This window comes from Gambusia affinis, linkage group LG06 (genome assembly GCF_019740435.1).
Source record: "Gambusia affinis linkage group LG06, SWU_Gaff_1.0, whole genome shotgun sequence".
NCBI classification, from domain to species: domain Eukaryota; kingdom Metazoa; phylum Chordata; class Actinopteri; order Cyprinodontiformes; family Poeciliidae; genus Gambusia; species Gambusia affinis.
Genome location: NC_057873.1, coordinates 30,923,345 through 30,937,741, shown reverse-complemented (window position 1 = coordinate 30,937,741; position 14,397 = coordinate 30,923,345). Strand labels below are relative to the sequence as shown.

Here is a 14,397-nt window from a genome sequence, read left to right as displayed (position 1 = left end):
ACAGATCATTTTATTGGCAGCCATTGTGTGAAGTAACCTCATATGGACAGGAGTATTATGTAAAATTGAATTTTTTTTAGCTTTACATCATGTTATAATGTAATTCCCTCATGACCAACATACCTGGAGTGTTGCTTTGATTCTTTCATGCATGTTTGAGAAATCCTTTAATCTCCATTAGCAAACACTGTGCACAACACCTGGGTGGACCTAGCCCCACCTTTGAGATGCAACTCCTCCTCAGAGCTGTTTCCAAGCTTCTACCTCACAGAGCAGCTCTCTCCCACAACTGCAACACTCAGCTCCTTCAGACTAGCCAGCATCAATTAGCAAACACCTGGTGGAACTGGACATCTGCTGAGCTCATAATAACAGTTACTTCTCAATAAAATGCTGGTAAAAAGGTTCTTAAGTGGTTTTGTAGATGAAGAGCTACTGAATACTGCAAGGCTGGTATCTACCAGTGGCGAGTGTACTACATCTGTGACCAATAAAGCCACATTGGTCACTGATTTGTGTGTGAATGTTGATCAGGACATAAACTGAATATGGATTTCCTTTTCTTAATCTTTATTGAGTAGACAGAGCAGCAGTGCAGCCATGTAGAGGATGAAGATGGGGGATGTGTGGTCTAAAGTACAACAGAAATAAGCCGATATTAATTTACAGAGTAAATACTTATATAACACAAAGTGCAGCAGTGACACCTGCTGGCTACAAGCTTCACATGCTTACTAACTACTACCCACGCACCCAAGCATGTCAAATAACTTAAAGGTCATAAATAAACAGGACTATCAAAAGCCTAGAATGGTTAGTCCAGCTGCTGCTTTGCAAATGCAGTTTAAGTCAACAAGAAAATTGTTTTGGTTTTAACACAGAAATTAAAGTTCATGAAGTTGATTTAACAACAAGAGTCAAGTTGTCTAAACACTGTTTTTTAAGTTCATTAATATTGTATTGTGAGTTTTAACTATATGCTACAATTTAAACCAAATAATTATTTCACAATATGTAAGAAAAAACTTCCCTCACCAAGTTAAAGAGCACACATTTCTCTATTATTTTTACTCACAATATCAATTTAAAATAACTGGTACTTTTACTGTAGAATAATTTTAAATTCTTGTTTCAAATGGCATGAACAAACTTTCTGATCTCATAATGAGTTTTATTAAACATCACAATGAATTCTGCTGATAAACATTTAATGTGATCAGGGCATTATCCTCAATCTTTGCAAACTGTCAGTTGCAGTAAAATGAACATTTGTCTTGATAACAGCCAAGAATCAAATAAATGTAACACACTTCCATCTCACTCATGCAGAAACACATCATACACAAACATAGAGGTCTGACAAAATTAATAAAAAAGTTAACACAACTTACTACTTAGTTTATTTTCGCAGACTCCACACATTTAGGTTCAAAGTCTAGTTGACCACAAATTGCGGTTAATATTCATTAATTCATAATTGTAACAAAATAATAATTAAATTTCTATTTAGCCTGAATCAATTTTCTTTTTTAATTCATGAAATCATTTAAAATGTGGGTTTTTTGTTTAACTAGATAACCTAAGCCTTTATATTAAAAAGATTTTTTACTATGTGGTGACAGTAAAATAAGAGACTGAAAGTCAATGGAAAAAAAAATCAAGCTCCTCTGCTTCCTCCCTGTGATCCTGATGCCATCTGCACAAATACACAGCTCAGACAGAAACAACCCATCAAAGACAGGAAGGTCTTAACACTGTCAATCACCCTTGTGTACGGGGTGCTCACATCTCCCATTTTTCTCTGTGCTCCTTCCTTACAGCTGGTTCAGAAAAAGAACCTGTCAAGACTATTTAGCACAGTTACAGCTTTCTCCGCCATTATACCCAGCAAAGTATACACAGTATTTTGAATATACTGTATATATTTAAAAATGTAAGAAATTTGTGGCTTTTCCAAGAAAACACTTGGGGTTTCACAGACTAAAGATAGTTCTGAATTCAAGCACCAAAAACGATACAGTAACATTTAACCCAGGTTTATATTTCCTGTATCAGATAACGCTCTCCGACCTCTCCTCCATTCTCAGGTCTTCATGTCTGTGGACGAGCCAGATGCAGGGAGTCAGGAGACCCCTAGTGGCGAGGACAGCACTCCTATCTTGACCACCCTGGCCCCGCCTGCTGCTGTGCCCCCAGAGGAGCGTCCTCTGGTAGAGTTTGACTCCCCCGACTCAGGTCTCCCTTCCTCCAGGAACTACTCTGTGACTTCTGCTCACTCTCAGATCCTGTCCAGCATAGACGATGGTCAGAGCACTGAGGAAGAATGTGGGGGTAGGGAGGAAGGCAGGACACCAGTAGGGGGGCGTCAGGACTCTTTTACTGAGGACAGGCTCTGCAGTCAGCTGGACAAACTGGTGACGAGTGGAGTTGCCACCGAGGCCATCTCAGCTTCGCTCTCCTCTTACACAGTGCGTAGATCATGTAGCCTTTTCTATTTGTTTAATCAGACTGTACAAAAAGAAAAAAAAACTGAATTAGAATTTGTATATTTAATATTTTGTTTTAATTTTATTCTGCTGGTTTTTAGATACACCAATATCTAGAGACCAAAGACAATAGCCCTAATAATGGTTTATTAGGGATATTGTAAACAGAAAAAAAGGAGTACATTTCTTCCAAAAAAACTCTAGGAAATTTTCTAGGAAAAAAACTTTTCAAGCTTTTGAAATTTTCAGGGAAATTTAAAACTTTTCAAACTCAGAAATGCCTGAGAAAATGTATTAGATTCATCTAAAAATTTCTGAGTTTTTTGGCTGAAATTTACTATCTTTTCTTCTATGTACAATGGCCCTTACATGACGCTGTACACCAATCAGGATTTTATGGCTGATTTCCGATCTCTGTTTTCTGAAGATTTCTGACTGATTCCAGCCAGTCACAGTTACTTTGTCACAGCTAGAGTATCAGAACCTAAATATAACATTTAAAATGCTTTCTAGCCTTCCTGTCCACAGCAGTCATTCATAGCAACAACATTGGTTCACCTTCTGTGAGCGAGGAGTCGCTATACAGTCTACCCACCACCCACACTGAACTCTAGAATTTGATTGTTGCTTAGATATGGTGCATTCACTGGTCAGAAAAAGTTGAGATCTTCAGCTTCCCCACTCACCAAGCACCAATCGGCTGATTCAGGCCAGCAGACACGTCTGAGTGGAGCACAACCAGGACTCCCCATGATGCTGATTGTATTGTTTATCCGTTCAGATCGAGCTTCTGGACTTGGTCGCCCTCAACCTTCACAGGATAGACAAAGATGTGCAGCGTTGTGACCGCAACTATTATTACTTCACCACAGCCAACCTGGAGAAACTACGCAACATCATGTGCAGGTAGAAGCAGCTGTGACCTCACGGTGCAGGCAGAATCAAATGGTTTCTGTGCTTCTAACGACATGCATTTTCATTCAATGGAAAATAAATTCCAGCTGATAGCACAAAATCCAGCAAAAATATTTGCATGAAATAAACTGCTTTCACATCTAAGAGGCAATTAGTTGCCATTTTCTGATTTTCTTGGAGTTTATAACAGGATTCTGCAATCTTTGCAATCCAAAGAACAATTTTTGCCTTTAATCCAAATAAAGGTTATTTAGAGCTGCAACCTTTTGAAAAAGGACAACCTAGAATTTTTGATTATAAGTTAAAGGCTGGGGGTGCACAGTGGCGCAGCTGGTAGAGCTGTTGCCTTGCAGCAAGAAGGTCCTGGGTTCGATTCCCAGCCCGGGGTCTTTCTGCATGGAGTTTGCGTGTTCTCCCTGTGCATGCGTGGGTTCTCTGGCTTCCTCCCACAGTCCAAAAACATGACTGTCAGGTTAATTGGTCTCTCTAAATTCTCCCTAGATGTGAGTGTATGTGAATGGTATGTCTCTGTGTTGCCCTGTGAAAGACTGGCGACCTGTGCAGGGTGACCCCGCCCCTTGCCTGGAACATAGCTGGAGCAACCCTCCCGTTCACAAGGGTGAACAGAAAATGGATGGATGGATGGACGGACGGATAGGTTAAAGGTTTCTTGTCATTTTTAAAGAACCAAAATTTATTTCTATTTTAGGTTTTACGAAAAAGAAAAAATAGAATACATTTGGAAAAACAGAGGGTGGAAACATTTTTCTCTATATCTGTTATCTGTTAAAAGTGATGTAAATAAAACAAAAACAAAAACAAACCCAGAAATACATTGTTTCCAGCCTAATGACAAGAAAATACATCCAAAAATATTACTGGTACTCTTAGTGTCATTCTGTTGTGGAAATGTAATTCACACATTAATGAAAAGTGAAAATTTGCTAAAACCTGCCTTTTTAGAAAATGTATCTGTATTTGAAAGCATTGGTTGGTTGGTTTAGTCAAAGTTATTAAGAGCCATTGTGGAAGATCTAAAGATCCGCAGGTCGTAGACCCCTGGTTTAAAATGCAAGGGAATGTAAGCCTCTTTGATGTGTGGTGAAAAACTATTCAAGCCTCTTGAACTTCAAACAAAAACTTTGTTTGAAGTTTTTGTTTGAAGAGTTTGGGATTGAACTGATAGATGTATTTGATTTCATCCCAGCTGAGTCAATATGCTGTAGCACTTCCTTTTCCACATTTATAGTTGCTTGTCGTCATAAAGGGCAGCAAGTCCATGACAAAAGTATTATCAATGTCCAACACTTAACAGATATAGCATCCAATCAATTCTTTGTGATTACTATATTCCACAGATATATTCCATAGACTGCAATGGCAATTGGCAACTTGTGCAGCTCTACTCATGGAAGCCATGAGTCATATTCCCAAAAGATCTGGACATCTGAACATGAAACAAAAAGTTCCACCTTGTAGTTGGTTTTGTGGGAATATTTTGGAGATGAAAATATATTTTCAGATGTTTTGGGATTTCCAAAGTTGCATGAAAATGTAATATTAAATATAAAGTAAAATGTTGTTGCAGTGCTATACAAAAATTGCATATGAACACATGATCTACTCTATTGAAAGTGTCACTGACACAATTAAACCATATACATGATTTAAAAGGATGAACTACTCTGCTTTAAGTCCTTCTACATACAAGCTTTTAATAATACGTATTTCCCATGGAATATTATAAATGCAGTGTCGCTGTTTTCTTCTGTAGTGATGGGTCAAAAGTCAGCAGCATTTTGTGACGTAATGTGTGCGTGTGTGTGTATGTGTGCGTGTGTGTTTTCCTGCAGCTACGTGTGGGAGCATCTAGAGATGGGCTACGTTCAGGGCATGTGTGACCTGCTGGCGCCGCTCATGGTCATCCTGGACGATGGTGAGAAGATGCTCTCTGTAGATTCTTCATAGTTGCTGTCAGTGTGAACAGATCAGACTGACATGATGTGACTCAGCTGTTACTGATGATGACATGTTTTTCATTTCCTCTTTCATTTGAACTCATGGTGTGTTTTGCACCTGCGCAGGCTGCAGTAGCATGTTGTCCTGTGTATGTTTCAGAGAGCCTGGCATACAGCTGCTTCACTCAGCTGATGAAGAGGATGAGTCAGAACTTCCCTAATGGTGGAGCCATGGACACACACTTTGCCAACATGAGGTCACTGATCCAGGTGAAGAGAACTGTGATTGTGTGTGTATTCACCAGTGATTACATCAACTTGTTAGTATACAACGCCTTTTTTCAGTAGCAAGCAATGTCATTTCCAGTCCAGTAATCAGATTAAAGTTACTTATCCAAATCACTTACTTACTATTTTTGTCATTTTACCCCAATTCTTGGGGAGAATTGTCTCATGTGTAATACTAGGCCGATTTGGAATTCTGAAAATAAATATGACTAAAGTGGACATGTCATACTTTATGACATGTCCACTTTAGACATGTCATACTAGAGTAGATCATGAACACATGATCTACTCTATTTAAAGTGTCACTGACACAATTAATCATGTAAATCATGACTCACATGGTTTCACATGTAAATCATTCAGTTATGGTCTATATAAAGTAGATTTGCAATGCTTCCTGGTTATTGTAGGTCTACAAAGCCCTCTTTTACCACTGTTCTGAGGTGTTTTATAACAACTCGTTTTGCTGCATTTTTCTTATTTTCATGTGAATGAAACATTTCGTCCCCTACCCCCTTCCAAGGTACAGAGCATTTCACTCCACCATTTTTGTAGTTTGATAGCAGCGATACAATTATCTCCCAACAGAGAAACTTCTTATTCCTAAGTTTATTAAAATGTCAACAACAGAAGACTTGTTCATCCAACCTTATATGTTGGAGTCATAATCTGACCTACAGCAGGAGAATGAAGACAACGAGACTGAAGAGTCACATATTCAAATGAATGCATTACAATGCATTACAATACTGTGTGTCATCCATACCAACTACCCACAATATGCAGAATGATTTTACTATAGTGTCCAGGCATGTCAGATAGCATTAAAATATTAATGCTACCACAATATGAATGAGGTAAACAAAGCCTGAACCTAATTTTCACATTTTTTAACTCCAAGACATTCAAAGTACACAAAAATGTATTGAAGGTTTAAAAAAGTGGATTTTGCATCATATGTCTCCCCATATCTATTTTGAGAAACTCATATTTTTCAGTAAAAAGATTTTGAGTCAGCTAAAGATGACACCAGATTAGTACAGTCAAAAAGGCCATATCAGAATTGTTGCATTTCACAAAACTGCAACGCACTTTTTCACACAAGTCGTGATCAACAACCAGATTTACTACTGACAGAAAAGACAAATACAACAACAGAAAGTGGTAGGAGAATGATGTGGCATGTTTTTTAATGACGTGAACAAACTTATTTTCATGTGATTTCGATTGCATTTCTGATTTAATAAAAATGCCACAATTATGAAACTGTATTTTTTCTACATTAGCAGAATATCACAAAGTCGCACATTTGTAATTGAAACTCAACTTCTGGTGTCAGCACCTTGTTAGTTAGTGTCTAACCTTTCTTTCAGTGGTTACTGAATCTATCATGTTGCTACTTCCAATCCAGTCACCAGATTAAAGTCACTTATTCAAGTCACTGTGCAAATTGTATTTATACAGCACATTTCAGCAACAAGGCATTTCAAAGTGCTTTACATCATAAAAACACAAAAATACCAAGTTATAGAAGTAAACATTTGAAACATTCAAATGTTTCAAATGTTTCAAAAGTAGCAGGCGGATTTTTAGTCTAGATATAAAGGCATTCAATGTTTCAGCTCCAGATTTGTTGTGTATAGAAGCTGAAAGCTGCTTTTCCTCGTTTGGTTCTGGTTCTGGGGATGCTGAACAGACGTGAACCAGAAGACCTGAGAGTTCTGGAAGATTGAAAGAACAACAGCAGATCTTTAATGTATTGTGGTGCTAAGCTGTAATGTGATTTATTAACTAACAACAGCACAGTCACAGTCTCATATTATTAAAGAATTTTAAAACTTTGACCAAATTCTGTCTTAGATTTTAATAAAAATAATTCAAAGGAAGCCAACAAAAACACCTAGAGGTCAGAAGAATTTGTATTATTTGTTATTTACATTATAAAAAGTATCAATATTGGCCATTCTATAAGCTGGAAGAGAGCAGTTCTAACTCCTGCTCTCAGGGAGGGGCTTCAGGGCAATAAAGTCAAGAACAAACGGACTGAAAAACAGTTTCTACCCAAGAGCTGTTGCCGCTTTGAACACACCTAATCCATCTAAAACCTGATCATATTTATTTGTTTAATTAGTTCAATAATTACCTAGGTAAGTAAGTAATTTATTTATTCTTAATATCCCAGTTGTTCTGTGTTTCTTCAAGAGTTGCTATTTTTTACATTTCATTGTGCTTTATTCATGTACAATGACATTTAAAGGAATTCTGATTCTGAAGATAAATGCGGGTAAGCATGGCAACCAGTATTTAAGTCTGGTTCCTTCTGCAGTGAAGTTGAATGCGCATTTGCTGTGTTTACAAACTATTAATCTCTTAACATGAATATAATCTTTTAGTTCTTGTCCTGAGGAGAACTAAAAGAGTTCTCCTCTGGGCAGAGGTCATCAAACCTGCTAAACTATCTAGCTTCAAATTTATTTTTATGTTGAGACAGCGGAGGCTGTTGCCAGTAGTTTTTGAATGTAACTACTATTCACTTGTAGTCAAACAACTTTATTAGTTTGATTACTTTAAAAATCAAGTAATCAAGTTAGTTTTTCAGGGTAACTTTAGTGTTCCCATGAGATCCAGTGTGTAAACTCTGCTGTCCCTCCTGCTGTCAGATCCTGGACTCTGAGCTGTTTGAGTTGATGCAGCAGAATGGAGACTACACACACTTCTACTTCTGCTACCGCTGGTTCCTGCTGGACTTCAAACGAGGTAAAGGCTCCACCTCACTGCATGCTTTAGCTCACTGAGGTGGACTCTTCTCCTGAACAGCTGAAACCAGATGATTACACAGACTGTATGAAGAGTCTGACTGGGACCAAAGGTCACACGAGGGAGTGGTATGTTTGGAGTCCCTTTAAATAAACCCTCACATTGTTTTTGTTTTTATTTCATTTGCATCAGGTGTTGTGAATTAATTAATCAAAAGCGGAATATATTTTATGACTCTGTATTTTATAACTGACAGTATGAAAAAAGGGTTGTACTTTCATCCAGTGCAGATAAACATCTGCTGTATCCATTTGTCATCATTAGGAGGGAAATTTAGACATACAGTGTATACAGAAAGTATTTTTAGACCCCTTTAAATGTTTCAGTCTTTGTTTCATTGCAGCCATTTGCTATAATCAAAAAAGTTCATATATTTCTAATGAACTTTAGACTCAGCATCCCATCTTGACAGAAAAAAACAGAAATGTAGAAATTTGTTTAAATTTAGTAAAAAAGAAAAACTGAAATATCACATTGTCATAAGTATTGAGGTTCTTTGCTCAGGATTAAGTGGAAGCACCTTTACTTTCAGTATTTCAGTGGACAGCCCAAGATGGACACAGAGCTCCTTGTATGTAAATGTCTCTCAATAGTAAATGCAAATGAGCTGTGACTATAAAAAATCTAAATGTAAGACTATAAAAGTTGGTTTGCAGTCTGAGAGTGAAATTCGAATGATTGATTAATGTATGTGCATTTTGGGAAAAAAATATACATTAGATAAATATACATTACCTTCTGAATTCTTCTGGACCACCGGGAATTTAATGTATTTTCTTTGGGCTGCGTCTCTTGGCTTTGTTGAAGTTATTAAGTTAAAACTGTAGTTAAGAGAGTCAATCAGGCAAAAAAAAAAAAAAAAAAATCCCTTAAGGGTTGAATTTGCCCAATTGTCCAACATATATATTAATATGTGTGTGTGTGTGTGTGTGTGTGTGTGTGTGTGTGTGTGTGTGTGTGTGTGTGTGTAGAGCTTCTGTATGAGGATGTTTTTGCAGTATGGGAGGTGATCTGGGTGGCTCCCAGGATCTCGTCTCGCCACTTCGTCCTCTTCCTGGCCCTGGCGCTGGTTACGCTGTATCGTGAGATTATCATAGACAACAACATGGACTTCACTGACATCATCAAGTTCTTTAACGGTACGACATGTTATCCACATTTCTATCATCAGAAAACTATTGTTTTTTATTTCTGTTAATATTACTGTAGAGTACAACACTCTTTGGATAAATGTCAAAAACCTCAGTTAAAGGCTACAGTGTAGATCTAAAACAGCATACTCCAGTCCTGAGAAATGTGCAACTGAATCTGTTAATTTAGAAATGTACAAAATTCACATGTCTATTTGAGCATTACATTTACAATAAGTGACAATAAACTGTGAACAGAAAAGATGTACAGATACCAGCATGGATGTAAACACGTGTTGAGTTTGTTGCAATAAACCAGAAAAATGTTAGGAAGCACCAGTCTGCTACTACAGAGTCAGAAAAGATCATAAGTTCATAAGTTCTGGAGCATAAGTACCAGAACTATAAGGTATTATAGAACCATGTTTTATAACATAACCATGTTATAGTAGTGACACATAGTAGTGTGTGTCATTACTATGTCTGTAAGACTGAAATAATTCCAAAACCATATAATCTCAGTTGGGTTGGATGAAGAGCCCTTTATAAGTCTTGCCATAGAACTTCAGTAGGATACATATACAGTACATTAATGTAGTTGGATCTAAACCTTTCTAGTGAAGCTATGTCTGTATGTTTAGAGTCATTATCCTGCTGGTAGTCCATCCAGTCTGACCAGATGCCCTGACCTGAACCGCCTTTCTGGCGCTCTCTGCCCCCTCCATGAAGTTGTAGATTGGGGAGGGTGTGTGGAATGAACTGTATTAGGGACTATCAACATTCAGATCCGCAAGTACCCACTCAAGTACTGCATTTTGCAGGGGGGTGGCATGGGCCTCCATACCACCCCCCTGCAAAATGCCAGCCTGGGCAGTTGCCCACATCACCCATATCACAAACCACCAATGGTTAAAACTATCACTATGTCATGACAGTATGTTTTGTGACAGATTCTACTATTTTCATCTGAAGACATGCAACAGAAAACAACCAATCAGATCCAGGAGGAGGGTCTTAGTGCTGTCAATCATCCTATCTGCTATATGTGCAGAGAGGGTAGAAACAACTTACCATTACAGGAAAACTATTAATCAGCCATCATTGATGGCCATGCTAACTAACTTTAGCAGTTGCAACTGTCTTTGCTAGCTGCGGCAAGGCAGAGAACAAAGGGGAGAGGCGGTGAGCAGTGCCACACGAAGTGATTGACAGCACTACGACCCGCCTCCTGGCCTCCTTGTCTCGAGATAGCTGTGGAGGAGATAGGTTTTCACAGATTATGTTTCTCATACCATAATGAGACAGTGACAGTTTCAACAAATGTCTAAAAAATATATTTTTTAAAAGTTACATGCTGCAGATTTAGGGCTAACGTTTGCACATTTTCTTCTAAACAGGTTGAATATAAATACCCAACACACTTTTCTAATATTTTAAATGCTAACAATTTGGGAAAACCGTATATCAGTTTTCCTCATAATTTCTGACTTCCATCACATAAATTGCATTGGAATTTCTGGTTGTCACATGACAACATGACAAAATAGTTTCTGGAAGTGAGTGCAGTTGCTTGAACCAGCTGCACAGGATGTTTACATGCGTCTTCTTCGGCAGAGATGGCAGAACGTCACGATGTGCAGCTTATCTTGCGGATGGCACGTGAACTGGTGCACAAAGTCCAGTCCCTGATGGACAACAAGTAACTCTACAAGGGATAACTGGGAGGACTGCAGCCTGGTGTTAGATACAATTTCCTGCTCTCCACACGTCCAGAGCTGGCTATGGGGGTCTAAATGAAAATCCCAGTAGGGATCGCAAAGGAGATCACTATTGTCCCAGTGAAGGTCCCCGTGGTGGTCCCAGAGGGAGGTCCAGTGGGGGTGCCATCTTCCACTGGGGGTTCCAGTGGAAGATGGGGAGCGTCACATGACTGGTTGCGTTCTGTTTACATGTTCCTTCACCTGGAATGCACATGGTGTCTGTTCAGACGTTTGGATTTGTCTGCATGCTAGTGAGTTAAATCACACTGTGAACGCATTCTTCAGCCCCCCAGTCTTACAGTGTGTGTGCATGAGAACACACACATCGTTCTGGCTCTTCTCCCAGAGTCCCCCCACTTTTACTGACTCTGGAATTCTCCATTTGGGAAGCCAGCAAGGAAAACTGAAGCTCTGTCAATTTGCCTAACATGTTCCTCAGTGCAGCGCCACAGGAGGCCACAAGAGAGCAGGATTTATACACAATATTATTGGAGGACCAGAAGACTTTGCCACGAAGATGCTTTCATCAGTGACCAAATGAACTGTGCCAACTACCTTTTCTCGAGTGCTTTCTACAGGCATGTGTGTTTTTAGCTGTTCACCACCTTTTTAACGTTTCTTTCATAGTAACCACAAATGTTGCCTTTTATTGACAGCCCAAGGTACTTAGATGCACTTTTCTCCTAGAGTATCCTTAGTGGTGCTTATGAAGGCTGCATCCAACTTGCCAGAGGCACAAAGCGGCAGTGGATGAATTGCAGCCAGTTTTCCTGCACATGGCGATATGTGTTTTGAAGCATGTGTGGAACAAACCAGAACAGCACAACCATAAAGTGACAAGCACACAGACTTCATTGCTGTGGTGGGTCATTAAAATGGGGTGGATATGAGTTAGGATGAACATAGTGATACAATTTCCACAACTGACTGGATGAGTTCAATAGTACCTATCTTCAGCTGATTTTGGTCAAGAGGTGGGGTCCACCCTGGACAGGTCGCCAGCTCATCACAGGTTAACATAGACACACTGAGCAAACACACATCCATCCCAAAGGGCAATATAGAGAGAACAGTTAATTAAACGGTAATTTTTTGGACTGTGGAAGGAAGTCGGATAAAACTCATGCATTCACATGGAGGACATTCAAACTCCACACAGAAAGACCCCAGGCTGTGCTGTCCCCTGATCCAGCATGCAGCTCCTTGATCAGAACACATATTAAAATTATTTTATGATTTGCCCAGTCTGTCATAAGCTGCATTTCCATTGCAAATTTACACAAACCTGTCAATACTCATCTAATGTCAAAAAAACACAATTGTGCAATTGCTATTAAAATTAAATAAGCACAATTAAAATCCCACATGAATAAGTTTGTACACTCAGTAAGCCATTAAAAAACGTTCTGTGCCATCATTCTCCAACTTTCTGTATTCTTCATCTTCATGGATTGTGCCAGTGACAACATGTAATGTTTACTTCGCACATGACTTTCTGAGTTCAGTTTCCGCCCATAATCCCCGAAGCATCCGAGGCAGGTTACTCAGCAACTACTCGGCTCTCCAGTGTGTGGCTCTGTGATGGACCTACCTGTTCAGGTTGACCTCTCCTCTCATCCAGTCACTGCTGGGTCAGGCTTCAGCCCTCCTCCACTAACCAGGTTTACATAGGAAAAAAAAAAATTTAAACTACACCAGCTGTTTTAAGGCACAAACAACGCAGCTATTCATTGTAGCATCACTTCTAAATTCTGGTTTTTCCATTTTTTTCCAAATTTGTTGCTGTTTTTGAAGGACAGCCGTCACTACTAAGTGACGGTTTTCTCAGAAATATCAGGAGAAAATTTGTATTCTCTGACCTTAATGAAGTGTAACAACAGAAGTTCTAAGGAAGAGGAACTCTACACTTTAAGTTTAGAGTTCTTCTTTTAAGAAGAATAGTGCTATGATCTGAAGACACCATGCTGTTAATTAACTTGCTGCATCAACAATCCTGTCTGGAAAAAGTGGCTGCAATTGTTCAGTTGGAATATGATAACCAGCCTAAATAAAAAAGCCCAAAAAATAATTTAAAAAAAAAACTGTTTGTATTTTACTGATTCAGATCTTAAAATTCCAGAGAAGGCATAATTTCCTCTGCATTTGGTGGCTCGGTGTTGTAGGAGGCTAGTTTTAGCACATTTTTTCTGGCTCTCGAGTAAACCAGGGGGCCTTTTTGATACGGTTTCCTCTCCACACCATCAGTGTGACCCTTCTCAACATGTCCAACATGGCTGCATTTTTCTGGTCATCCAGCATGGACCTCCACCTGTGATACAAGTGCCAAGAGTCTTCCCCAAACCCTGAAATGTACTGTAGTCATCTGGCTCTCTAATGTTAGTCTGATCCCAAGAACAGGTGGTAGTGTGGATGTACCTTGCCACAGCGCCTGCTCCCTCTCCCTCGTGGCGACTGAGGTTCAGGTAGGGGGAGGGTGGAAACGGGCATCTGTGCCAGAACTTCTTCCATTCAGGACATTGTGTACCAAAGCCTTGAAACAGCCCCCTCTGTGGCATGATGACAATGTGCAATTTCATACTGCATCTTGAAGACTGACTGTTTACTCTGTGTGTAAAATATTTTTGGAAATAGTGTTCTTGAATTCTTAACTACTGTGCAATTTCTGTTGTTTGGGAATCCCATCAAAGTCTATATTGCTTGTACATACATATGAATCAAAAGCCCAGTTATTTGTATTCAAACTGAACATATATAAATAAATATATAACTTATTTTCAGATCTATTTTTCTGTTGGTTCGAACAGCACTAATCGAAGGTGTGTACTGTGCAGAGATGCAGAATGTGTGCACTGTGTTATACGTTGACTGTTAAGTGTTCTTTATCAATGTTGTGCACTGACTTTAAGATTTATAATTATTTAGAGAGCTAACAGTGACTGCATTGCCAAACGTGTATTGCCTTGAATGTAACGTGTTATTAAAGAAGAGGTGGTTCATTAGTTTGCTGTTCTTTTATTTCAATAAAACCTGAAACGATGCTGCA

At 38.9% G+C, this 14,397-nt stretch overlaps 1 protein-coding gene across 4 annotated transcripts in view; it reads left to right on the top strand.

The window, feature by feature from the left end:
- Window positions 1-14,357, top strand: part of sgsm2 (small G protein signaling modulator 2) — a 94,704-nt gene extending 80,347 nt beyond the window's left edge. For 3 of the 4 annotated variants that reach the window (XM_044118695.1, XM_044118698.1, XM_044118697.1), the window contains 7 exons: window positions 2,088-2,468; window positions 3,268-3,392; window positions 5,255-5,337; window positions 5,520-5,629; window positions 8,308-8,404; window positions 9,436-9,603; window positions 11,209-14,357. In XM_044118695.1, the coding sequence (XP_043974630.1) occupies window positions 2,088-2,468; window positions 3,268-3,392; window positions 5,255-5,337; window positions 5,520-5,629; window positions 8,308-8,404; window positions 9,436-9,603; window positions 11,209-11,297 (1,053 nt within the window). In that variant the 3' untranslated portion in view covers window positions 11,298-14,357. The remainder of the gene's footprint in view (window positions 1-2,087; window positions 2,469-3,267; window positions 3,393-5,254; window positions 5,338-5,519; window positions 5,630-8,307; window positions 8,405-9,435; window positions 9,604-11,208) is intronic. The other variant, XM_044118696.1, reaches the window with a different exon arrangement.
- Window positions 14,358-14,397: the final 40 nt, after the last annotated feature.